General features: G+C 43.5%; 1 protein-coding gene and 1 long non-coding RNA gene across 4 annotated transcripts in view; one reads left to right on the forward strand and one right to left on the reverse strand.

The window, feature by feature from the left end:
- LOC137773375 (uncharacterized) overlaps window positions 1–27,719 on the reverse strand; it is a 110,265-nt gene that overhangs the window by 40,025 nt on the left and 42,521 nt on the right. The window lies entirely within an intron of this gene.
- Window positions 18,521–25,094, forward strand: NME6 (NME/NM23 nucleoside diphosphate kinase 6). Of its 2 annotated transcripts, none has more exons than XM_068557719.1 (6): window positions 18,521–18,735; window positions 21,122–21,218; window positions 21,968–22,070; window positions 22,614–22,653; window positions 23,075–23,235; window positions 23,510–25,094. In XM_068557719.1, exons 2-6 carry the CDS (start codon window positions 21,129–21,131, stop codon window positions 23,674–23,676), a joined length of 561 nt encoding a protein of 186 aa, XP_068413820.1. In that variant the 5' UTR covers window positions 18,521–18,735; window positions 21,122–21,128; the 3' UTR covers window positions 23,677–25,094. The 2 variants fall into 2 exon arrangements, with proteins under 2 accessions (XP_068413820.1, XP_068413821.1); XM_068557720.1 differs by having other exon boundaries at window positions 18,521–18,663.

The following is a 27,719-nucleotide window of genomic DNA, read 5'->3' on the forward strand; positions in this document are numbered from 1 at the left end:
CATTTTTGGATTCAGTTGTTGGGTTTTCTGTTGTTGAGTTGTATGAGCTGTCTGTATATTTTGGAAATTAAGCCCTTGTCAGTCGCATCATTTGCAAATATTTTCTCCCATTCTGTAGGTCGTCTTTTTGTTTTGTTTATGGTTTCCTTTGCTGTGCAAAGGCTTGTAAGTTTGATTAGCCCATCTGTTTATTTTTGTTTTTATTTCTATTACCTTGGGAGACTGACCTAAGAAAACACTGGTATGATTTATGTCAGAGAATGTTCTTCCTATGATCTTTTCTAGGAGTTTTATAGTGTCATGTCTTAAGTTTAAGTCTTTAAGCCATTTTTGGTTTATTTTTGTGTATGGTGAGAGGGTGTATTCTAACTTCACTGATTTACACGTGGCTGTCCAACTTTCCCAGCGCCACTTGCTGAAGAGACTGTCTTTTTCCCATTGTATATTCTTGCCTTGTTTGTTGAAGATTAATTGACCGTAGGTGTGTGGGTTTATTTCTGGGCTCTCTATTCTGTTCCATTGATCCATATGTCTGTTTTTGTGCCAATACCAGGCCGTTTTGATTACTGTAGCTTGTAATACTGTCTGAAGTCTGGGAGGGTTATGCCTCCTGCTTTGTTCTTTTTCTTCAGGATTGCTTTGGCAATTCTGGATCTTTTATGGTTCCATATGAATTTTAGGATTATTTGTTCTAGTTCTGTGAAAAATGTCATGGGTCATTTGATAAGGATCACATTAAACCTGTAGATAGCTTTTGGTAGTACCTGCCAGTGTTTATTTGGAAGCCTCTTCCAAATCAGATCCATTTCTTGCTTCTGGGAAAAGAAGCAGACAGTTCTCCTAAACATCTCAATTATTTAAGAGGTAGTGAATATGGAAAAGGAACTATGCAATATATTCCAAGGCAGGAACTCACTACATGACTGATATAAAGAACCATCAGACTACCTGGGCTCAAATCAGTTCTGCCTCTTACTAGCAGTGTGATATTCCCCAAGTTACCCCTGTGGCTTCTTACAGAGCTGTTGTATTACATTTCACAACACATGAAACAAACTTAGAATTCTGCCAGGTACACTGTAAGAGTTCAAAGTCATCAACTATTATAATTGTTATTCTGTCAACAACCTTGTACACTGCAATCAAGACAGAAGAGTTTCCCTTCTAGACTTTTCTTTAGCCTTTTAAAAATTGTGAAGTATATCGTACAAGAGCAAAGAACAAAGTTCAATAAATTATTACAAAGTGATCAATATAACTACTTCTAAGCCCTCTTGTTCTTGCTCTATTTACTAACTCCCCCAACCTTTCAATGTAATCACTATTTTGATTCCCAACACTATAACAGTTTGCCTGTGTAGTATTATCTACTGTTGTATAATAAATCATTCCAATATTGGGTGGCTTAAAACAACAACAAGCTTTTGTTATCTCACAGTTTCTGGTAGCTAGAAGTTCAGGTGCAGCTTGGCTAGGTAGTTCTGGCTCAGTCTCCTGTGAGGCTGAAGCCAAGTTCCACTTTCAAGATGGTTCACTCATAAGGCCGGCAAATGTGTGCTGGCTACTGCAGGAGTCCTCAGTACTTCACCACACAGACCTATCTGTAGGACTTGTTGAGTGTCCTAACATTGTGGCTGGCTTTCTAAGAGCCAATGACTTGAGAAGGAGTGTTTTATGATTTAGCTTCAGAAGTTATGCACCATCATTTCCACAATATTGTATTGGTTATAAAAGTCAGCCCTATTCAATGCAGGAGTGGACTACAGAAGATCATGAATACTATGGGACAAGGAATATTGAGGGCCATCTTAAAGGCTGGCTGACATAGTACACCCTGTACCCCCTAATGATTTACCTCTCTCCCACATTCAAAATACACTCACTAAAAAAAAAAACAAAAAACAAAAAACAAACACTGTCTCCCAATACCCCCAAGTATCTCATACCATTACAGTATCATTCAAAATATAGGATCTTGTTGTTTAATTAGGCCTAGGTGAGGCTCTTTAGATTCAGTTCATCTCGATGTGAAAATCTTAGAACTAAGTATACGAATTTTTGTCCCCTACATTCCCGAAATACAAAGGTAGGGCAGGCATAGGATAACATTATAGACACTCTCATTCAAAAAAGGAGAAAGTGGAAAAATTAGGTGGTTTGGGGTGGTGGGAAACACCAAGGAATCACCACTACACAGAAAATTTGAAATCCAATAGAGAACACGCTTGCATTATTAGGAGTCAAGGCCTGGGAAAGATTCTTCATGACTCTTGGCTTCACTCTCTAGGCTTTTGGTTCTGTCTTCTGAGTCATCTTTCCTTTTCCATATATGGTAGCCCAATTTTGTAGCTGAGTAGTTTTTGAAGTCTGCTTATTGCCTGTAAAAGTTTAGGATTCAAAGGACTCTTTTCCTAGGACTTCCCTGTTGGCACAGTGGTTAAGAATCCGCCTGCCAATGCAGGGGAAATGGATTTGAGCCCTGGTCCAGGAAGATCCCACATGCCGCGGAGCAACTAAGCCCGTGTGCCACAACTACTGACCCTGCGCTCTAGAGCCCACGAGCCACAACTACTGAGCCCACATGCCACAACTGCTGAAGCCCGCACGCCTAGAGCCCGTGCTCCGCAACAAGAGAAGCCACCGCAATGAGAAGCCTGCTCACTGCAACGAAGAGTAGCCCGTTCGCTGCAACTAGAGAAAGCCCGCACGCAGGAACAAAGATCCAGTGCAGCCAAAAACAAATAAATAAATAAAAAGAATAAGAATACTCAAGATTTCCAAAGAGAAAATATATGAATAAATGGAGAGACAGTCCATGCTCCTAGATTATAACTTAAGTATTATGACTATGCTAGTTTCTAGACTCTTCTAAAAATTCATTTCATTCCCAATCAATATTCCAGTTGGACTGAAGATCTTTGATAAATGAAGGACACTATGGATAAGTTAGTAGACAGCTGGCAGAACAAGAGGAGATATTTGCCACACCTAAAAACAACAAGCTAATATGTGGAATGTATATGCAAAAAAGCAATAAGGAAATACACAACAAACCAAGAGAAAAATAGGCAGAGGCCATGGTTTTATAGAATAATAAAGACAAAAGACTAATTAGCATATGAAGGATGTTCAAAAGCTCATGGATAACCACACAAATTCAAACTAAAACAATGAGATACCAATTTGCACCTGTTATAGCAAAAATCAAAAGGCTGGGTAATGTCCAATGCTGGTGATGAGTTGAAAATATCTGTACTCTCACTATCTGTGGTGATAGGGAAGACTGTTACAGTCACTCTGAGGAGCAATCTACCACTTCTGATGCAAAGTAAGTAATTAAATATATATGTATCTGATGGTCTAGCATTTACCACAAAGAAATTCTCTCATACTTGTAAAGTGACATACTTGTTTACCGCAGAGTTATTCATGGTGGCAGGTGGCAGGTTTGGGGGCAGCCTGGGTGAGACTAGTCAAGAAATCAAGGTTAGAGCTGCATAGAGTTCTATGCAGCTTTCAGAATAAATCAGATGTATACTTAGCAATATGGTAGATATCAAAACATTGCACTGAGAGAAAAAGCAAGGGACGGACTAATACAAGTAACACAACATTGTAACATAAGTTAAAAATAAACAAACACAAATATATATTTTGCACAAACACATGTAAACAAAATGATATGCACTGAACTCATTAAAATGGCTGGCTATGGTGTATGGAGAAAGGGAATGAATGAATGAATGAACGAATGAATAGCAGTCCCTCCCCACAGTCCTTCACCAAAGCAGAACAGAAACTCTATTTTTTTTTCCAGTTTCTCTGTATTTTTTTAAAAATTTTTATTGGAGTATAGTTGCTTTACAATGTTGTGTTAGTTTCAGGTGTACAGCAAAGTGAATCTGTTATACATATACATATATCCACTCTTTTTTAGATTCTTCTCCCATATACGCCATTACAGAGTATTGAGCAGAGTTCCCTGTGCTATACAGTAGGTCCTTATTAGTTATCAATTTTATATATAGTAGTGTATATGTGTCAATCCCAATGCCCCAACTTATCCCTCCCCACCCTCCCCCAGAAACTCTGTTCTTGACAAGATCATAAAGAATATGGTATCTCCCACAGGGGGACTAACAATTATCACTGATTTATAGTCAACCATGTATCCTGCACTGTCACATGCTTTGCCTGCACCTCCTCTCCTGTGTTTCTCACAGCCCCCACCACGAGGAAGCTGTTGCTATTAGCTGCATTTCATATTCAGAGATGCAGAGGTCAAGAGGGAGATGTGACTTACCCAAGGCCACAGAGCTAGGGACTAGCAGGGCTGAGTCTTGAACCTGGAGGGTCAGTTCTAGACTCTATTCTTTTACACCACTTTCTATGCCTCAAATAACAGTCTATGTGCCTCTGACCAGACTCTGCTTCATGTCAACTCCACTGTCTACCCTCCACCTTTTCTGCCCCATGGAAGTTCCTATAGGCTCTTCTGGGGTCCAAAGACTCACGTAAGCATCCACATCCATAGCTCTCCTCTTCTCATTCCACTCCATTTTGTGCTTTTGTTCTTCTTCAATGTCTAGGATGTCTCTAGACTGCCTTAATTCATAGAATGATTGCTCAGCATTCCTCTTGCTGGACTATGGGTATAGTTACCAGTATGGTAGTTTTTCTCTTAATTTCCCCAAATTTGATTTATCTAAGCATATATTTCCCTTGCAGGAAAAATCCTGAACTTACCGTTAAAGAACTTACTGAATCCCCAGATGATCAAGTGAAACACGACGACTGCCTTTATATCCCTTTAGAGGAGAATGCTAGTGCTGGAGGGAACCAATAGCTACGATCAAACTCATTGATTTGCTTCTTCAGTAAATGATTCTCTTTTTCTATGAATTTGTTGTGTGTGTTTGTTTTTTAGATCTCACATATGAGATCATGCAGTATTTGTCTTTCTCTGTCTGACGTATTTCACTTAGCATAATGTCCTCAAGGTCCATCCATGTTGTTGCAAATGGCAGGGTTCCCTTCTTTTTTTATGGCTGAATTATTCATACACACACACACACACACACACACACACACACACACAGTCTCACAGCTTCTTTATCCATTCATTAATCAATGGGCACTTAGGTTGTTTCCATGTCTTGGCTATTGTAAATAATGCTGCTATGAACATGGGGATGCAGATATCTGTTCAACATAGTGTTTTCGTTTCCTTTGCAAATATTCACAGAAACAGAATTGTTAGATTATACGATAGTTCTATTAACTCTCTGAGGAATATTCACATTGTTTTCCATAGTGGCTATACCAATTTACCATCCCACTAACAGTGCACAAGGGTTCCCTTTTCTCTACATCCTTGCCAGCATTTATTATCTCTTATCTTTTCAATAACAGCTATTCTAACAGGTGTGAGATGATATTTCATTGTTGTTTTGATTTGCACTTCCCTTATGATTAGTGATGTTGAACATCTTTTCATGTACCTGTTGACCATTCATATATCTTCTTTGGAAAAATGTCTATTCTTGCTGTATAAAAAATTAATTAATTAAAATTCAAAAATTCAAAAAAAATAAATAAAATTACATAAATGAGCTCTTTAACATTCGGTAATTCTACACTGTTCTTTTATAACTTATATTTATGTTCCACTTCCCCATAAAATGTTATCCAAATGTAATACTTTTTATGTTTGAAAAACATTTTATTGATCACATCTTTGTAATAAAAATATGTATGTATTAAAGTAAAATTTAAAAATTAAAAAAAAAAAGTCTATTCAGGTCCTTTGCCCATTTTTAAATTGGATTGTTTTATTTTCCCTAATGAGTTGGGGAAGGAGCTCGTTTCACATAGGGTTCCTGTCTCCTGTTCAGCTGGGTTGTTAGCTGGTCTGCTAGGGCTTCTCCTGGAGTCCAGATGATTGTGCGAGAGAGACGGGGTGGTGGTGGCAATGCTGGCTAACTTATTTCCTGGGTCATGGTGGTTATTGTGTTTCTGAGGTTTCTTTTGCTGTGCCCTAGGGCAGGGCTTTACTGAGCCACCCATCTCATGACTGAGAGCTTTGCAACTTACTAAGGACTATTCTCTTCCATCTTGGGAAGGCTGGGATGACTTGCTGAGTGAGGTTGCTGTGTTGGGACATAGAGGTGTGGTCACAATGACTGGGACTTTCATTGCCCATCTTCTGAGACTTGGAGGTTTGTTCAGGCTTGCTGTTATCCATCATATCCTGTATTTAGGGAAGTTTTTCTGGCTTACTAGGGTTCCTGTTGTCTCATGTTCAGTACTGGGTGGATTAATTTGCTGGCCTTCACTCACTGTGTCAACTGACTTGTGCATAATCTGAGTTGCTACAACTCCCCTTGTCTGTGGCTCATAGTTGAGTGAAGTACTGGCTTGTCATTTGTGGAGTCAGGGTTGGGAGTCTAGGGTTCCAGAATCAGAGGTTAGAATTTATGGGTTGGTGTTTAGGGATTAGAGGTTGGGATTAGGAGGTTAGAGGATGTCAGTGGCTCAGAATCTAGAAACAAAGTCTAGGGTTAAAGGGTTATGAGTTTAGGGGCTAGGGCTTGGGTTAGGGGTGGAAATCTGTATCAGAGATATTAAGGTTAGAATGGTGGTCAGGGATCAAAAGTGTCCAAATCAAGGGTCAGATATTTGGGTGGTGGTTAGGGACTGGGGTGGGGTTAGATGCTAGGGCTGCACCAAGGGCCTAAGGTTTAGGACTTGAGTTTAAGGACAAGCGTCATGGTTTCAAGGTCAGCTTCAGAAGAGAATGAGTCAGGGTCAGGGTCTGAAGAGCTAGAGTTAGGTTACAAGTCAAAAAAGTTAGATCACTGTCAGTGATAGGGTTAGGGGCTTAGGAAATAAGATTTAGGGTAAGGTTAGGGACTAGGGTTGGGATTTGTTACAGTTAGGGAGGCAGGGTGAGGGTAACTCCCTCTTTTTCCTTGCTGTGGGCAGGTTCTCCAAGTAGACAGAAGGCAGCAGGTTCTATGGTCACATAAGCCCCAAATTCCAGGAGATAACATGTCAAGGTTTCACGCCAACTCTCTCATTGCACGCCCCTTTTGACCAGGACAACACCAGGCCCTGAGATTCAAGGAATCAGTAGGGGAGGGATATGCCAATCTCCCTCTCCTGCAGGCACTATCCTGTATCTGCAAGTCGGGCTCTTGGGGTCCTCTTTACCTGGCTCAGGGAAACCACCTTTTCTCCTCTGAGGCACTCTGCAATCTTACTAATTGTGTTCAATAGATTTCTAGTCATATATACACACACACACACACAGACACACATCCACACACACATCCACACATATAGAGAGGAAGCTAGTGATATGGCTGGAGGGTTGCTAGCCAGATTCTGCTCTCTTCTTTAGTAAGGCCAGAAGAAAGGGTGGGCTAAAGCAACAAAGTTACGTGCAAGTTCTCAGAAGAAAAACAGAAAAGGGTAATGGGAAAGAGAATGATGAGAAAGGGTGTTGCTTTAGATAGTAAAGTCTGGCCAGGCCTCTCTGAGGAGATGACACAAGGCCAAGGAGGGAATCAAGCAAATATTGGGGAGATGAGCTTTCAGGCAGTGAGCACCTCCTGCGGGGGCCTTGAGGTGGGAACAAGGTAGTGGAATGGTAGGAGTGAGGGAAGAGCGGTTTGTGAAGGCACACAGGTCAGGAAAGGCCAAGTCAGACAGTACTTTAAGGGCGATGGTGAGAAGTTTGGATTTTGTTCTCAATAGAATGGGAAAACACGGCAGTTTCTTTAGGCAGAGGAGTGATGTGAACTGCTTTATGCATTAAAAAGATGAATCTGGTGGTTGTATGAAAAATAAGCCACAGAAGGGTAAGAATAGATAATCCATGTAGAGATGAGGCTGACTTGGGCTAGGAAATGGTAAGAAGAGATTAGATTCAGGATACAGTTGAAGGCTAAAACCAAAAGGTTGGCTAACAGATTGTTGAGGGGAATGAAGCAAAGAAAGGAACCAAAAATATGCCTGAGTTTTTTGGAAAATTTGATAGCTAATGACAGGAGTTGAGTTCAGGGGATCAAAAGTTCAGTTTACGACATTAACAGTAAAAGAAAACAATATACATTTCATCTAAAAAGTGAGTGTGGGGGACTTCCCTGCTGGCGCAGTGGTTAAGAATCCGCCTGCCAATGCAGGGGTCACGGGTTCGAGCCCTGGTCCGGGAAGATCCCACATGCCGCGGAGCAACTAAGCCTGTGCGCCACAACTACTGAGCCTGCGCTCTAGAGCCCGCAAGCCACAACTACTGAGCCCGTGTGCCTAGAGCCTGTTCTCCACAATAAGAGAAGCCACCGCAATGAGAAGCCTGCACACTGCAACTAGAGAAAGCCCGTGTGCAGCAACGAAGACCCAACGCAGCCAATAATTAATTAGTTAATTAATTTAAAAAAAAAAGTGAGTGTGAAGGTATTGTAAGTGTACTTTTCACGGAAAATATTTGTTTCAGCAGTTGTCAGCAGAGATGGTGATTTCAAAGCTAGACAGAAATGTCTATCAGTGTTTTTAAAGCAAATAATCTCTCTCAATCAGGGGCTTATTATCTATTCATTTTGTGAATATTCATGCCATTTCCTCTATTTTAATCTTCCCCTTTCCTACTTTCAGGGTAACTATTGTCAAGAATTGTGAAGAGCCATGGATTTTACCCTACTTTCAAAAATACTGGCAGAAGTCACAAAACAGAATCAGAGATAAGAGTTTATTACTCTCAGCAAAAGTAATATCCAGAATGTCAGGTTATTTGCTCTGGTTCCTTAAGCCCCGATTCCCACAGGGCAATGTGGAGGACCAGGTAACAGCTACACACACCGTGGGTTCCATTACAAGAGAGGAACCCAGGGACAAGCGCACAGCTCTTTTGAGCAAGCAGCAAACACTGTAGCAAGCAGTAAGTAAGTCAGAATCCTTCCCCTGGAGACGAGCAGTTATGTGGTGGTCACTCTGACCTACTTAGTTGCCTATATGACCCACTACAGATACTTCTCAGTAGCAGAAATGGGTCAGCCTTGCAGTCGGGAACACTCAGCCAGAATGTACAGGGATGCTCAGGGCCCATAGTGGACTACGTCTCCTAACAACTAGTCAAAACATTTAAACAAAAGCATCACTGACTCTCAAAAAATTCTCCTATTCTAGGCTCACTCTGGTGGAGTTGCCTCGGAAATAAGGTTTGCTCACCAGATTATCTAAGGTACTATTTATATAGTGAACTCAAACTAAGCACAGTGCCAACAAGTAAATTCAGCTTTGCTCCTTTGCATTTTAAATATTCTAATATGAATTAATTCTAGAGCTACATTAATATCATCTTGAAGCTATATGGTGAGATTTCAAATACAAAGTCTATAAACATTAAAAAAAAAAAAAGTCCCAGCATGTTTTACATAATGATGTCTCTTTCTCATTCCGGTGGTGCGATCTAAGCACTGTGTAGTGTGATCTTGGTGATGTATGAATCTGACACAGAAGTCCTGCTGACAGTACACACTTTGTGCCAAATTCAGAATACAACCATAAAACCACTCAGAAGGACCTGACTGCGAGGTAAGTAATCAGCATTTGAGGCAGATAACAGAACTTATTTCTACAGATTCTGTTCTTGTCACAGTGAACTATTCTAACGTGCTCAGAAGTTGATAAAACTTTCCACTTTACAAATACAAAAATTTTGAGCAAATAAACAAATACTCCTTGTCTGCCTCTGAAGGGAATTAATAAATTAGGAGGTATCTTAAAATCTAATGGAATAAGATCTTATTCTAATTGTCTTTTAGAAAGAATATTGCTTATTAAGTGCTCACATATACACACACGTATATTTTTACATATATATTAAAATTTTTTAAATTTCTTAATGTTGGCTCTTTAGGATTATTTTTTCCTAAAGCTAGAAATCAGGAAAAAAATTTTACCTAAAAATTTAATGGCCTTGGTGACTAGGTTATAAGGTAAGAAGCAAAAAATTACTCTCGAACAACTTAAGTTTTAAAGCTTTGTCTTTTCTATAGATGCAGTGAGAAAGATTTAATGCCGTTAGACATGTTAGATTGGGGCTGGCTGTAACACCTATTTTATAAAAGGATAAGTCCCATTTAGCATCTGGCTCCCCTGGGAGTGCTACTGAGATGTCTGCTTTGGTCACCTTGGGTAGAGGTTGGCCTATTAGAAAAAGGAGGACACAAACACACCAAGATACATCAGTGTCTCTTCTTTGATAAGGTGGGAACACTCAGGAACAATCAGTCAGTCTTAGAACCTCACTGGAAAGGACTATTTCAGGTGATCTTAATCACAAATACTGTTCTTAAGCTATCAGACATATAACCAAGGATATAAGCTTCCCAGTTTAAACACGTAGTGATCCAACTTTGAGGCTCACTAAAGGGCCTCCAGAAGCAGATGGCTTCTAGAAGTAGACAGTTTCCTTTTGCTATTTTACCAATCAAGAAGATCATACTAAAAAAAAAAAAAAAAAAAAAAAAAAAAGATCATACTATTGGTAGACAGTTTCCTCCCTTATATTTTATTATTTGTCTCTTTCTCCTTTTTTTTTCTCTTTCCCTTTATGTTAATTTTTTTTTGTCCGTCACTGCCAATTTCCAACTCCTAAATTTATTATCTAGCTTTTCCAAGTACTCAAAACAAAACCCTCGGTTACTCTCATGTTACTGAGAGACCAACATGGTTACTTATCAAAAGGGACCAAAGACACTGGATTTCACTGATTTGTACAAAGACATTTTACCCTGGCTAGGTGACTCATAATTCAACTATGATTCAAACAGAAAATTAAGGGACTTCTCCAGCAGTCCAGTGGTTAAGACTCCGCGCTTCCACTGAAGGGGGTGTGGGTTCGATCCCTGGTTGGGGAACTAAGATCCCACATGCCACATGGAGTGGCCAAAAAAAAAAAAACAACCCAGCAAATTAAGGTATTTCAAACCTTGGAGGCCCAATAGACTACAATAAATTCACTGGCTAGGACAGTCTTCAACTACATACTGACCTGCTAAAATGAGGACTGTGCAACTGCTAACATATTTTTTTAATACCAGGGTTTATATTACAGAAGTAAAACAATCAGTTAATCAACTGAGAAAGAAAGCCACTTCATTAGCTAAACTTGACTAAACCAATCCTTGGGACTTATTCTCCTGATTAAACAGATCAATGAGTAAGTTGGATATGAAATGAGTTCCAAATATGTTTAATAGTATTTAGGATTCCCTTGCTCTTTTTGCCATCTTCTGCTGTTTAATATTCAGGGGTCTAAATACTGTTAAACAGCCATTCCCCTCATACAACATTCAATTCATGTTACTGCCTCAGAAGGACACGAAGTCCTCAGGGCCAATTTGGATTAGAGCTGAAGCTGACTAAAAGGGAGACGTTCAGAAATTCTGATAAGGGAAATAGTATAGACCTCGAAGAACTATGATGAAGGTGCTTACAAAGGATATTGATAGACAGTATTTTTCCAGAGACCGCCTGACACATACACATGAGCTAATCTTCTAAGGTCTTCTGGAGAAACTACAGCCAAGTGAAGCTGTATTATTTAGTAATCCATCCACTTGCTCCAGGGCAGAATACCCTAACTGGCTTCTTTGTTGGCTGCTAGCTAATCAGCAGCTTATCCACAGAAAACAAAAGCCACAATTTTCAAACTACTGTAACAGGGAAGAGCCAAATCTGACAACATGTTGGATCTATTTCTTTTAGTTTAACCTTTGCTTCCCATTGCTTTTGTTCACTAAAAGGATACTGTCTATACATAATGGCCTGCCTCAGGAACCCTGCCCCTCTGCCTGAATGTTAAACCAAAGTGCCTTTGTTCAGGGAAACATCCGGACCCTGTTCCACCTGTGGATGGCTGCAAGAAAGAAGAAATCAACACATCCCCTCCCTGAGGCTGGCCATTACAGGGGATATTTGCAAAACGTATGGTCTTTTTACTTTACTTCCTCATCTCCTCCCCATCTCTGTGCCAGAAAAGAAAATGGCATCCAAAACCCGATAAGATGGTTATTTTGAGACTTTAGTCTGCTGGCTTTCTGAATAAAGTCGTATTCCTTGCCTCAACACCTCCTCTCCGATTTATTGGCCTGTTGTGTGGCGAGCAGACCGAGCTTGGACTCGGTAACACCATCTGCAATTTTCCTTCTTCCCTCTCTACTTTTTCTCTTATAGAAATCCTGTTTTCGCTTTTGCTGGATTAAATCAATCAATCAATCAATCAATCAATCGTTTTCCCTTGTATAAAGTAAAAGTTTTAAAATTATTCTTTGACAAGGGGAGGATTGGTTCTTGGCCTCCTGTTTTCTGTCTGCATTTTCTCCCATGGTCAATTCTTCAGAAATATGAGAAATGGAATATTTCCTGCCATATCAGTAAACAAAGGATGTCACAGTCATCCGCACTTGCAGCCCTCCAATGAGAGCTGGTGAGCTCTGAGGGAACTCAGGAAGGAAAGAATACCTGCCATCTAGCAGCCATCAGACTGCAGCCACTCCGTACAGTGAGCCCTGAGGAAACTCAGGATGTGAAAATCCAGGATACTGGCCCCAGACAGCTGAGGTGCATATCACAGGAATGATTTCAGTGAGCCCATACTCTTGCATCTTCCTGTACATAGAAAAGCGCTAAATTCCTTAACTTGGGATATCTGGTTTTCTTTAATTAACAATAATCTTTTGATGTTCCCGACTCCCTGCCCTTTGTTACAAAACGTCTATATAACCTGGCTCCCTGCCTCGCCTCCTTGGAGCAGTTTTCTCAGGGTTACTTGAGATGCTGCCTCCTGGGCTTGAGGTCCTAAAAATTCCTACCGAATGAAACATAACTTTTAGGTTGTGAATAATTTTTAAGTCCACACATATTTCCAACCATCCCCTCTTTGACAACTCCCAAACCTAACCTTACTCAATCACCAACAAGCTAGTTCTGCTTGAATGTACTATCATTGCAAACTCACCACATCCCAAACTGAAATTATTTTCTTCTTGAAGCCAAGCTCTTGACTAATTCCCAAACATACAGGTTGCAACTTGTCTGTATGTTATTTTCATACTATTACTATTAGAAAGTAAATGCTTCTTGGCCTGATCCCCTGGGTCCACGAGGAAGGATTTCCCCTGAACACTCCTGGCCTCTTGGCACACCTCTGCTCTCCTGGCTGAAGCTTCAGGGACAGAGAGCCAGGCAATTGTAGCATGGCTCCTTCCTCCTCCCTTATTTCGAGAACCACTTAGCCACAGATTCTGCTACTCTAGGTGGGAAGTTTTACAGGAGTAGGCGCTGCCCGTGGCAGGAGTGGAGGAATAAGATTTATTCAAAGGAATGTTAGGATCTGATGATTTGGCAGAGAATGTAAAAAAAAGAGACCAGGTAAGGAAATGTGGGGATCACAACATCACATGTAAGTTGAGGCTATGATGGGACCAGTATCTGAGGCACTTCAAATGCTTTTCAAGTTAGCCATGTTGAATATAAGGCCAACACTGGCCTTGGCCTTAGTGAAACAGGAGGGAAGGAGGCAGGGCACAACCTTGGAAAGAATGACATAGCCCGAGGACATGACATAAACTGATTAGAACCAAATGGGTCCAAGATGGAGGACAAGTCAACTTCCACTGGACCTTGAGCCTCCGCATATGCTCACTGTAACACAGCAGCAAGCTAAATGACACACCCACAGGCGCCATGACAGTTCCAAGACCGCCCAAAAGGATCAAAAAGTGGGCAGTGGCCCAATTCCTGGAAATCCCCACCCCTTCCTGGAAATCCCCACCCCTTCCTGAAATAGCTGGAATACTCCTCCCACTCATTAGCCTATGAAATTACCCACCCCTATAAAAACTGACAACCCCATACTCTGGTGCTTTTCTCACCTTCTGAGATGGCCCACACTCTTGTCTGTGGAGTGTTTCTCTCTAAATAAATCCACTTATTACCTATCACTTTTTCTCTCACTGAATTCTGCAATGAGACATCAAGAACCTGAGCTTCATTAAGTCCTGAAACCAGGTATGTGACCTCAGTTGGGAGACTGTGGGTTTTGGCCGGGTGAGTCCGGATGCATGGGTTCAAGTCCCAATCAGGGTTTTGGCCGGGTTCAAGTCCTGGCCGCATGTCCCATTCTGGATTTAGGCTGGGTTTGAGTCCCGGCACGTGGGTTCAAGTCCCAGTCTGAGGTGCACGGTTTCACACGGTTTCATTAGCATACACCCATAGCCTTGTGGGGCATCTGCAGACCCTAAGCAGCAGAGGGGATCTCAGTGAGGCAGCCTTGCTGAGGCACAGATTTGACTGTGGGGAAGTCTTTCCCTCTACAGGCCTTTTAGACATCAGAGGCAAAACAATTATTTGGCCCTTTACTATGCTTTTTAGCTAGTTCGACAGGCCAGGGGCTTTAAGTCACAATTAAGTTCCACATATGCTAAGAACACAAGTGTGTAAGATCCGAACTTTAGTACCAGCCTAGCAGGCAGCATGGAAAGGTTGTCCCAGATTCCATCCCTTATGTTCTGAGCCATACTCAAGGCCAAAGGACAAAATTGGAGGAACGCATGCATTTTTTTTCTACATGGATTAAGGGTCACTCCCCACCTGATGGTCTGTTTTTCAAAAACTCTGGCCATGGTTTTACAGTTCTGAGATTTACACTGCAGCTTCAATTGTAAAAGAGTAGTAGGTTTCATTTATAACAAAAAAGAAACAGTGCCCTGTTACCACCAAAACATGCCATCTTCTTAGACTGAAGTAGAAAAGACATTCAATGAAATTACCACAGCCACAGAAGTTGAAAAGATAATGAGAAAAGCCTAGGCCTGAACACTGTCTCGAAGAATCACATATGTTCAGAAAGACCAGGAAGAAAGGCAGAGCTTTAGAAACCTGCCCTATCAGATTAGGAGCAGTGCAAGAATGAAAACAATGGAAGAGATACTTTCTTAAGAGAAAGTTGACATCTTGGAAAACAGCTGAGAGGCAAATTTCATTTCCTCCCCACCTTCCACAGTCCAGCAAAGGGCCAGCCCTATGGGTCTTCCTTCTCTCCAACAATAAAATGTTAGAAACTCAGTGAGCCTTCTGGAAAGGAGTACAGGAACAGTAGAGAGAAAAACCCTCAAAGAGAAGTGCCTAATAGCAATGCTACTCCTCACCTGACACATTCAGAAGCTGAGGACAGTATCTTGAGGAACACATAGCAAAGGTTTTGATTCTCATTGGGTCCCTGGAAGAACAAACTTCAGGACAGCAGATTCAGGTAAAAAAAAAACCTGCTGAGAATGAGTCTCAACTGAAACATGTTGGGTAAAGGAATTCCACCCCCCACCCCCCCACAGGAGACAGGTGTCCTGGGCATGAGCAACTCCACAGCAGAAGGCAGTGGCCCCTGAGCACTGCTCACAGGGGGCTAGGGAAGCTGTGTCATTAGAGCCCACCCTCAAGGCGGCCCTGGGGTGCCAGAAACCCAGGACCCAAAGGGGAAATGGTATTAAGTAATTTAAATATGCTGGATGAAAAAGAAAGACATCTCAAAAATCTCAAAGAAGACCTGGTTGGGGCTGCCGCTACTACTGTAAATGAACACTGCACGAAGGCAGCATCGTCTTAAATATCACTATCTAGAGACAAGACTAGACACAGGTAGATGTCCCTCTGGATAGAATGAACGTAAGTCATAATTAACCTCTTAATGGGTGATTCTCCCAACTGAGTTCAGACTTACAAGTTCAGAGTCATAACTGGTATAGAATTACTTCAGTCCCAGCAAAACTGAATCAAGAATTTTCCAGCTTATTCACCCTCTCACAGATATAACTGAGTATCGGTATCTTTTGACAGGTTTCTAGGGACAAAATTTTCCCTGCTATATCTGCTAGGGGCTGGGGACTAATTCTGTGAATGTGAGGGAATGCTGCGATAATTTTATAGGTCCTGTCAACTATTTAGATTTTGTTGTTGCTGTTCTTTTTTTGTTTGTTTGTTTTTAATATCTACTTTATTTATTTATTTATTTATTTTTTTGGCTGTGTTGGGTCTTCGGTTCGTGCGAGGGCTTTCTCTAGTTACGGCAAGCGGGGGCCACTCTTCATCGCGGTGCGGGGACCGCTCTTCATCGCGGTGCGCGGGCCTTTCACTATCGCGGCCCCTCCCGTTGCGGGGCACAGGCTCCAGACGCGCAGGCTCAGTAGTTGTGGCTCACGGGCCCAGCTGCTCCGTGGCATGTGGGATCTTCCCAGACCAGGGCTCGAACCCGTGTCCCCTGCATTAGCAGGCAGATTCTCAACCACTGAGCCACCAGGGAAGCCCTGCTGTTGTTTTAAGTGAGGCTTATAAGAGATTAGGTATTGAACTTGGGTAGCACAGGGTTAGAAGGCAGGTGCATTAGGTTCTCACACTAAGTTATATCCTTCAACAGTTCCATCAGTATTAAGTTGACATTTAGTCTCCACCTGCCTGCCGTCCCTCTATTTCTGTTAGTTATGAGCCCCGGTTTAGAAAAAGGGTGTTATTTATTGAGTCTCCCCCTAAAATCACATCTGCCTGTACTTTCATAACGTAGGCTTACTGTTGAGGATGGTCTAAGCAACTATAAAATAGAGAACTAAAACCTTCTACAGTGTGTGTAAGACAGACAGAAAGGTGAATTAATGACCATGGCCTAAAAATCAGCAAAATCTCTATAGCCCAGAGTTATGTAAATGAAGATCAAGGTGGGAAACAAAGTTGGACCTTGTGCATTTGGGAAAAAAGGCTAAAACTAAATGTTGGGTTAGTGGGACTTGGTAAGTTTACTCTCATCCTCTGAAGGCAGCAATGGACATGTGCCTTCTTCACCAGCCAGACAGGTAAGAAATGGACTCTCCCAAAGACACCTTGTGGAAACAAGCTGCCAGAACCACAGACCCTCCTTCCAACATTCCAGGAGTGCAACACATGTACATGCAGGCACAAAATCAGTTTAAAAAAATGTTTTTTAATTGATGACATTTATAGTTTATTTTCACTATTCTCAAATTCAGTGATTCTCTCCAAGAGAAAAAAAGTACCACCCTTATTCAACCTGCCACACTGCCCCTTCTCCATACTCACTGTCATCACCCTCTCCATACAGTATACAACACATCACGAATACCCTCAGTTCTCATCCCCTCACCCTGGACGGCTTCAGTGGACTCCATGGTAACCCCACCCCACATCCTACCCCAAATTCCTTAGCGACATGTTCAAGGGCCTTATGACTAGTTTCCCTCATGCCCTATGTACACTTGCTTTCCAACCAAGAATCCTCCCTCACCACCCCCGTATTAGCTATGCTCCTTCGCGTCCACATATCCCTCTGTGCTCAAAGACTTTTTTTTTTTTAAACATCTTTATTGGAGTATACTTACTTTACAATGGTTAGTTTCTGCTTTATAACAAAGTGAATCTGTTATACTTATACATATGTCCCCACATCTCTTCCCTCTTGCATCTCCCTCCCTCCCACCCTCCGTATCCCACCCCTCTAGGTGGTCACAAAGCACAGAGCTGATCTCCCTGTGCTATGCGGCTGCTTCCCACTAGCTATGTGTTTTACGTTTGGTAGTGTATATATGTCCATGCAACTCTCTCACTTTGTCCCAGCTTACCATTCCCCCTCCCCGTATGCTCAAGTCCATTCTCTAGAGGTCTGCGTCTTTATCCCCGTCTTGCCCCTAGGTTCTTCATGACCATTTTTTTTTTTTTTAAGATTCCATATATATGTGTTAGCATATGGTATTTGTTTTTCTCTTTCTGACTTACTTCACTCTATATGACAGACTCTAGGTCCATCCACCTCACTACAAATAACTCAATTTCGTTTCTTTTTATGGCTAATATTCCACTGTATATATGTGCCACATCTTCTTTATCCATTCATCTGTTGATGGACACTCAGGTTGCTTCCACGTGCTGGCTATTGTAAAGAGCTGCAATGAACATTTTGGTACATGACTCTTTTTGAATTATGGTTTTGTCAGGGTATATACCCAGTAGTGGGATTGCTGGGTGGTATGGTAGTTATATTTTGAGTTTTTTAAGGAACCTCCATGCTGTTCTCAATAGTGGCTGTATCAATTTACATTCCCACCAACTGTGCAAGAGGATTCAATGGCTGCCTCTGACCTTGCGATCCAGCGCACGTAAGTTTTTTGCCCCCCGTGTCCCTCCGACAAATACTGGGCACCAACCATGTGCCAGGCACTACCCCAGACAAAGAATAAAAGAGAGATCGAGTGGGGCCAGGCCCACTACGGCGGCCCCGCTGGCGCGCATGTTCACTGCAGGGCTGCCACCTTGAAACGCCCATCCTGTCCTCTCTGAGCCACCTCCCCGAGCAGGGCCACCAGCCTGGCCCTCCCTTCCGCCTGAGGGCGCCCGAGCCGGCTTGGAAGAACAGCTACCGCCCGGCATAGCTTCATCTCCTTCCTGCTGCAGGGCCTCCTGGAATGGGGAGCAATCCGCCTCACCGGGCAAGGACCCTGAAGCGGGCTGCCCGGCCGAATGCCTGAAGGACCCCGCTTGCACCAAAGGCTAGCTATCGCAGTGCCTGGTGGCCGGCCTCCGCCGTGGGAGGATCAGGTGACTCGGACCCGAATTCCAGCAGGACTGGGGCTCCGAAGAGCCTAGAATCTAGCGTGGGCTTAGGCCTCGGTACAAGGGGACGGGGTCGCGCGGCTGCAGGCCTAGAGAAATGGAAGAGTAGGGTGGGGAAGAGGGCGGTGTCTAGAGCTGAGGCTGTGAGTCTGTGGGGCGGGGCTTCAGGTGTTGGAAGCAGAAAGCCGAGTTGACGGGTTGCAGGTCCCCGATGCGCTTGGGAGGATGAGAGGCATGGCTGGCGCCCTCCAGGAAGCACAAGAATAGCCGCCTCTGTTGTGGGGGCAAACGCCCAGGCAATTTCTAAAATTTATAATTCTCTAATCGAGTGACTTTTATGTTGAGCAAGTTTCTCGAACTGTTAACATTTGTTATAAACCCAGATCCAAGACAGGCATAACTTAGCTGGCATTAGGAAAGGAACCATGTCCTCCCCTGGATAGCCCCTAGCATTCTGGTCTTGGAATAGCTGAATCAGATTCATTCATTGATTCATTCAACAAATACTGTTGAGAGCCATCTATGTGCTAGGCACTCTGTGTAAGTACAGAGGATACGATGGTGAGCGAAACAGATCCCTGCTTTCATAGAGCTGACCTTCTAGTGGGGAAGAGATAACTGAAGAAAACGTGAAAGGAGCCATGAGAATGTATAACAGGGGAAGTGAACTAAGATCTAGTGGGTGAGTAGGAGGTAACCAGAGGAATCACTTTCTGGACTGTGAAAACTTCTCAGGCAAAGGCTGTCAGGCCAGAATGTCTTGGAGCTGTAAGGCCCGTGAAGCTGGAGCAAAAGCAAGTTAAGAAGTGTGGAGTTCCAGATGAGGCTAGAGAGGTACGCAGGGATAAGATCATGCGAAGCCTAGTAGGACATGATAAGGCTTTGGGGTTTTATCATAAAAGCAGGGTACACTTTGAAGGGTTAAGGAGGGAAATGATATGATTAGATTTGCATTTTTAGTTCACTGTGGCTGCTGTGTGCAGAACAGATTGTAGAGGGTAGCAAGAGTAGAAACTGGGAGACCACTGAAGAGGCTGTTGCAGAAGTCCAGAGGGGGTTGATGATGTCTTGGACTGTGGTGGTGGCAGTTGAGAAGGAGAGAATTGTACAGATTTGAGATACACTGGCTAGGTAAAATTGCCAGAACTCAGTGATATCATGGATATGGAGGGTAAGGAAGGGGAGGTGCCAAGGATGTCTCTCCCTAGATATATGGCGAAGATTCTGCTCGCTTTTGGGTTCTCACCACCTAGGATGTTAGGGAAGCTGGGTTGGCTGATCTTGTACTGGTCAGACTGTGCTTAGCTCTGTGGATTGAGTGGAGCATCAAGCTGAATGCTGTAGAAAGGACATGAATAGGAGAGACCTTGGCACAGTTTCTCCATTTGGGCCAGACGCTAGCACTGCTTTTAATGTGATTGTCAGGCTACTTTCGGGCTAAGAGAAATGAGACGGTCGTCCAGACTGTCCCTGTGTGTGTTCATGGAAGCCTTCTCTGTATTTGTTGGCAAATTTAGAGGTTCCACCAGATAATCTGTGAGACCTTAGTCCTGCAGAGATGATCAATTTCTTACATGTAAATAGAATTTCAAAGTTGGAAGAGATCTCAAGTTTTCTTAGTCCAGTTTATAAAATACTTTTATGTTCGTTATATCATTTTCACAATTATTTATTGAGCTCTTACACCATGATTAGACACTAGAAATAGTGTCTTGTTCTTTTCTCTGAAGATGAATAGAATAAGACTGTATAGGTTCATTTAGTCAGTAAAACTGATTTTAAGCACCTTTGTGCCAGGCAGTTTTAGCTGCTTCAGATACAAAATGATTACAACTTGTCTTTGACCTTGGAGTTGCATGTCTGCAAACCTTGCCATTGAGGACAGCTGAGTGTATTAAAGGGTTTGATTTGGGCAGGATAGATCCTGACTTATCTGTAAGATTAGATAAGAAATGGTATGCATCCAGCAGACTTTTTGGGGGGTATCCTGGCAAGATCCCAATTCTTGTCCATCCAATCTTCAAATTCTGTAATTGATGGGAGGGCACTGTGGGAACAGTTATTGTACCCTTGTGGGTGCTCTTCAGGAATGTAAATTGTAAATTCTCTGTAAAACACAAAAGAAAGGAAGGGACGGGAGTACTGCCAGAGACAGGTCGTGTTTAAACTTGAACTTCTCCTGAATGGGTCACTCTTTTGCAGGTTTACAGTTGCACTAACCAGATTATGTGCTCCACTGGGCAACCTGAATGGCCCCTCTACCACTCCCTTCCCTCAACCCCATGAACCCAAATGGGCAAATTAAATACTAAGCAACTGTCATGTGCTTTATCAGTGTCAGGAGTGAGAGCCCTGGTTGACTTGCAAAACTGCACAGGCTCCAGAATAGGAAGGGTGGGGAGTGCAGCACTGACGGGTCTCTTATCTGACTCTCTGATGGCAGGAGGGAGATGACCTCGATCTTACGGAGCCCTCAGGCTCTCCAGCTTACTCTGGCTCTGATCAAGCCTGATGCAGTTGCTCACCCACTGATTCTGGAGGTAAGAACAAGTCCTAAGCCTCTACTGTATGTCGGAGGCATTGCTTCTGTTTCAGGTGCCATAGGGCCATTTGCGAAGACTGACAACACAGTCCTGTGCTAGATGGTGTGGAGGCAAAGTTAGAAGCCATGACTCTGACCCTAAGGAGATTAAAAATGTATTGGAGAATTGGAGCAGATATAAAATATAAGAAAGGATCCAATACAATAAGAAAAACCAAACCTCAAGGCAATGTATGTATATTAGTTCTCTACTGATGCATAACAAATTACCACAAACTTAGCAGCTTAAAACAACACTCATTATCTCACGGTTCTAGAATTTAGAGGTCCAGTAGGTTTGGCTGAGCTCGGCTGGGTTCTCTCCTTAGAGTTTCACAAAGCCAAGTTCCAGTTATCAGCTGACTGGGCCCTTATCTAAAGGGTCTGGGGAAGATCCACTTTGAAACTCATTCAGGTTGCCAGAATTTGGTTTCTGTGGTTATAGGACTGAGATAGATCCCCATGTCCTTGCTGGCCTTCAGGTGGGGCCTACCATTTTTAGAGTCCACTCACATTCCTCATCACATGGCTCACTCCATCTTCAAGACAGCAACAGGACGTCTCTTTTCTTCTGACCCACCAATGGGACAGACCCTCAAGTCCTAGGCTCTGAAAGGGTCCTCAGGGTTCTTTTGGTCTGCCTGGGTCTCCCATTCACTCAAATGGTCCCTTTGACTGACTTTTATCTTTGGGGTGGTGTTTATCCAGGCTGTTCATCAGCAGATTCTGAGCAACAAGTTCCTTATTGTACGAATGAGAGAACTTCTGTGGAGAAAGGAAGATTGCCAGAAGTTTTACCAGGAGCATGAAGGTAGGATCAACAGTCCTCTGAGTGGGAGGCTTCTCTATCACAAGAGAGATTTTACCTGGACACACAATGTCAGGCTCTCTCTGACCTACCAATCGTAAAATTGCAGCCAGTCTTCTAAAATCTTGGTTTATACACAAACTTTTCATGATTATCAATATTTTTTAAATGTTTTCTAGGAGGGTTCTACGTCATGGTCCCAACAAGTAACTTAGTTTTATGTCCTGATACTATCCCTAGTTAACAATTTATTCTGTCAGACATTGTCCAAAGGCTCATGATTTCATTTAATTCCCCAGCAACCCCATGAAGTAGGTATTGTTATGTCCCCAGAACACAGATTAGAAAACTAAATTAGGGAAGTTAATGATTTACCCGAAACTACACAGGTTGCAAGTTGGAGAGCCTGGATTCAGACCCAGGTATGTCAGACGCCAAGGTCCTTGTTCTTTTCTCTAAAACAGTTTTTATCATTCCAAATAGGGAGTCAGAAGTATAAAAAGTTCTCTTGGCACCAGTGTCTTGATGAAGGTACTCTCTTTGCAGGGCGTTTTTTCTATCAGCGGCTGGTGGAGTTCATGGCCAGGTATTTCTCATTTTGGTTCCAACATCTTCATCCACTGAGACTTATTTCCCCTGCCCCCTAAATAGATTTGTTAATTTTATTTGCCACTCTTTAAACTTGTAACCGGTGTCAAGTGTCTGAAGAAACATGGGCTTGGGCCAACACTGACCTTGTGGCCACTTGTCCCATGGTAGTTAACTGCTCCAGGGGCTGCAGAAGAGTATTGTTGAATGCTGCCTAGCAACTCTTCTGATCCCTGTGGCCTTTCTTGCTCATCAGCAGTGGCCTTCCATCACCTTCTATTTGAAGCAGTATTGGCACTCAACTAGAAAGGCAAGGAGACTCTCAGGATGTCCAGTGTGCCTTTATTTGTGCTCTACTCATGGTATGCCCTCCTGGACCCGATAGCCAGATTCCTGACATGTGCTCCATTTGTTCACAGTGGGCCAATCCGAGCCTACATCCTCGCCCACAAGGATGCCATCCAGCTCTGGAGGACAGTGATGGGACCCACTAGAGTGTTTCGAGCACACCACGTGGCCCCAGATTCAATTCGTGGGAGTTTTGGCCTCACTGACACCCGTAATACAACCCATGGCTCAGGTGAGTCTGCCTCCTGTGTCCACAGTATTTAATAAGCGAAGTTGGTTTGAGGTTGGTGGGCAGGCAGTATGGGGGGGTTGAGAACCAGGTCCCTCAGTGAGCTTTCTTCCCAGTTGTGTTTCTGGCCCTTTGTGGCCACCTCAGCAGATGCGGCCCCAGGACTTAGGGGCAGGAGAAGTATAGGCTCTGGTTTCTGAACCTGATTATGATTGCCTCTTGCTTCCATCCTGCACTCCCTATGAGAACCCCTTCTCTTTTTTACCTCCCCTCACAGACTCTGTGGTTTCAGCCAGTAGAGAGATCACAGCCTTCTTTCCCGACTTCAGTGAACAGCGCTGGTATGAGGAAGAGGAGCCCCAGTTGCGCTGTGGCCCTGTGCGCTACAATCCAGAGGGAGGCATCCACTTTGCAGCTGGAACAGGAGGCCCAGGGCCAACCTGACGCAGGCCTGTTGGTCTGTGAAGAGTGGTGGCATTGCCTAGCCTTTTCTCGTAGACCTCTGGTCCAGAGCATTCTCCTAGGACCAGGGAGGCCTGGGGCTCATTGTGCCATCTCTGCTCGGCACCGCCACCTGCGTAAGAGCCTAGCTCCTCACTGCTACCTCTTCTAGAATCTAACTCTCTATCTAACTCTTCTCTGGAATGTTCATGGGTGGTTCAGAGGAATGATGGCTCCTTTTTTTTCTGAGAACTGTTCATCCTTTCTCAAGGAGGGGCTTGCCTAACTGACTTGCCTGAAAAATGCAGTGACCGTATTAGCAACATTTGGTCTATTTTCCTTAATAAAGGTCAGTATTCTACTGAATCCTGCAGGCTGGGAGCACTACTCTATGTACTGTCTCTCTATCCCTAACTGGAGTAATGAAATCTGTCCTGAAGTCAAGTTTCTGGTCTGTGCTAAGTAAAGAGAGAATCGTGGGACTTGCCTAGTAGTGCAGTGGTTAAGAATCCGCCTGCCAACGCAGGGGACACAGGTTCGAGCCCTGGTGCGGGAAGATCCCACATGCTGCGGAGCAACTAAGCCCGTGCGCCACAACTACTGAGCCCGCGCGCCTAGAGCCTGTGCTCCACGACAAGATGAAGCCACCGCAATGAGAAGCCTGTGCACCGCAACGAAGAGTAGCCCCCGCTTGCTGCAACTAGAGAAAGCCTGCGCGCAGCAACGAAGACCCAACGCAGCCAAAAATAAATAAATAAAATAAATTAATTTTTTTTTTTAAAAAAAAGGGAGAATCGTGAAGAAATCTCCCAGGAGGTTCACACACAGTGTGCAGCTTATGTAGTGCATGAGGCACCCAGTGACAGAGCTGACTGTGGGCTCAAATCCATGCTGTGCACCTGGCACAGGGCTGCATCCTGGAAGAAGGGGCACCTTTTGTTTGAACAAAAGTATGTCTGCCCAGTAGAGGCATATTGTTATGACTCACTTTTTTTTCCGATTTGCACAAAGCCACTAAAGCTAGCCATGTCTCTGCTGTAGCTGAGGATGACAGTTATCTACTACTGCATGACAAATCACCTCAAGATTTTGTGGCTTAAAACAATGACTTAGGGACGTCACTGGTGGTCCAGTGGTTAAGAATCCGCCTTCCAATGCAGGGGAGGCGGGTTCGATCCCTGGTCAGGGAACTAAGATCCCACATGCCACGTGGCAATTAAGCCCGTGCACCCCAACTACTGAGCCCGTGCGCCACAACTAGAGAGCCCACGTGCCACAAACTACAGAGCCCACGTGCTCTGGAGCCCGCGCTCCACAACTACAGAGCCCACGCACCACAACTAGAGAGAAGCCCATGTGCTGTAACAAAGAGCCCGCGTGCCGCAGTGAAAGATCCCATGTGCCACAACTAAGACCTGACACAGCCAAAAATAAATAAATAAATATTAAAAAACAACAACAACAACAACAACGATTCATTCTTATGTGTCTGTGGATTGGCTGGGTGATTCTGCTGGGCTCACTGGGACTCACTCACATGGCTGCATTCAGCATTTGGGTCCAACATGGTCTTTCATCCTGAGCTGCTTCATAGCATGGTTGTTTCAAGGTTCCAAGAGAGCAGGCCCCCATTCACAAGCTCATCACGCTTCTGCTTGTGTCATGTTTGCTGATATCCCATTGACAAAGGCCAAGTCACATGGCCAAGCCCAGAGTCCACGCATAGGGCATGGACAGTGGGAGGTGTAAATCACTGGGGGCCATTACCATGACAATCTACAAACTGAAAGTCGTGAGGAGCCTTGAATTTATATAGAACTTATGAAAACAAATATTTGCACAGGTCAACAAAGGAGATGAAGAAATAGCCAGAGAAGGAAGGAAAAAACCAAGGGTGTGTGGATCAGGAAAGCCAAGAGAAGAGAGTGTTTAGATACTGAAGCAATGTTGAATGCTGTTGAGAAGTCCAGAATAATGAAGCCCTTAAAGTACCCCCTAAATATGGCAGCATGGAGATCGCTGTGACCTTGGCAAGAGCGGCAGCTCTGGAGTGGTAGGGAGCTTACTTTGTGTGGAAGACAGTGGGTTGAAGCATTTATACTGTCGTACTACCTGTGGGTTTAGAGTGGGATACCTAGGAGTCTTAGAGAATCTTCTTACAACTGAATCTGTAAGTGTATGTCTACATATGCTCCCATCTTCTTCTATCTTCCTGTTAACAACATAGGAAGGGTCCTGCTTCCTGTTAAGCCAGTCCTTCCGTGTTGCTCTGAATCCCATCTCCTTGCTTTTTTGGTTGTCTAGTCTTTACTGCACTTTTACCCTTCTCCACTGAGTCCTTCCCCTTTGAATTCAAACATGTTTTGGTGTCTCCCATTTTTCAAAATCATTTTAACCTCATTTTCCCCTTTGGCTACCTGTTTCTTCATCTCTGTACAGCCAAGTTCATATCAGTTGTCTGCACTGACAGGCTCACCCCCATTTTCTCAGCAGCCCATTACAGTATGGCGTGCACACTCACCATTTGAGAGGAGACTGGTTGGTTTCTTTTTCTTCTTCTTTTTAAATATCTATCTATCTAGGCTGTGTCGGGTCTTAGTTGTGGCATGCGGAATCTTTAGTTGTAGCATGCAGGACCTTTTTAGTTGCAGCATGTGGGATATTTTACTTGAGGCATGCAGGCTTCCTAAGTTGCGGCGTGTGGACTCTTAGTTGCGGCATGCATGCGGGATCTAGTTCCCCACCAGGGATCAAACCCGGGCATCCTGCATTGGAAGCACGGAGTCTTACCCACTGGACCACCAGGGAGGTCCCAGGAGACTGGTTTCTTCATGCCTTTATTGCTGTTGCCCAGCACAGTGCCAGACGTGTATATCATTGCTCCATAAATAGCAATGGACTATCCATCCATACCCTGGTCTTTGACATCACTTAGAATTCCTACATCTCTAAATTCTTTAAATCCTACTTTAAAATCATTGTCTTCTACATCCCTCTCTCATGTCTTCCAAACCTAGACCATTCACTCGTCCATTCTCCTAGGTAACTTTCTTGTATATTCTTCTCCCTCTTCAAACCTCCAACACTTCTTCCTCCTTCCTCACTCTCCAGCTATTGACCTTGCTTCCTCTTTCAGGAAGATAACAGAAACAGCCAGAAGAGACTCCTCACACTCCCAAGACCACATTGAGGACCTACCTGCATCTGTGCTCGCATGCTTCCCTCCCGTTAGGATGAACAATGAACAAACCTTCCAAGCTCCTGTTTAGAGCCATCCCCATTCTGTGCAGGAGATCCTATCTTCTCCCACATACTCAAGGCATTGCCCCAGCAGTTATTTTCTCTCTCTTCTACATCATCAGGAGATGGATCTTACAAACATGCTATAGTCTCTCTCATATAAAAAATAAAATAAAAGCAAACTTTCTTGATACTACATCTCTTTCATGCCACTGTCCCATTTCTCTGCTCACCTTTACAGCAAAACTCTCAAAAGATTAGCCTAGAACATCAGTGGCCAGTGACTTTCACTCTAGACAAAACAGTGTAGCCCCATTTCTCTCTGCTCCTCCCTGCTGAGTACAATTGTATACCTGAAAATAATACAAGACACAATCGAGAAAACTCTGTAAGTTTCTCTGAAGAACTAGTTTGGGACCTGAGGACTGGAGGAACATCACAGCAGCGGGGCATGTTCAGTCTTCCCACACAACAGAACAAGGCGGTCCAGACAAGGCATTTCTCCAACCCTAACCCAGCAACAGATGGAAGCCTGGCTGGCCTATTCTCCCCCGCAAAGCTAAACAAAGGCCAGCTAAAAACACCAGGCAAACTGACAAGAGAGACCGATCAGGAGCCCCAGCTATCGGTAAACAGCCAGAGGAAGCACTCTCCTTCCCTCCATTTTTCGTATCTAATCCTTAAAGCTCTGTACCTGTGAATATTTCTTGCTCCACGTGCCCCTCAGTCCCTACCTATATGGCCACTGTAGAGAAGACTTCCTTGGTGACTGAGTAGAGTGAAATGACTAGAGATTTAAGTGAAGG

This window comes from Eschrichtius robustus, chromosome 12, assembly GCF_028021215.1.
Source record: "Eschrichtius robustus isolate mEscRob2 chromosome 12, mEscRob2.pri, whole genome shotgun sequence".
Lineage (NCBI taxonomy): Eukaryota > Metazoa > Chordata > Mammalia > Artiodactyla > Eschrichtiidae > Eschrichtius > Eschrichtius robustus.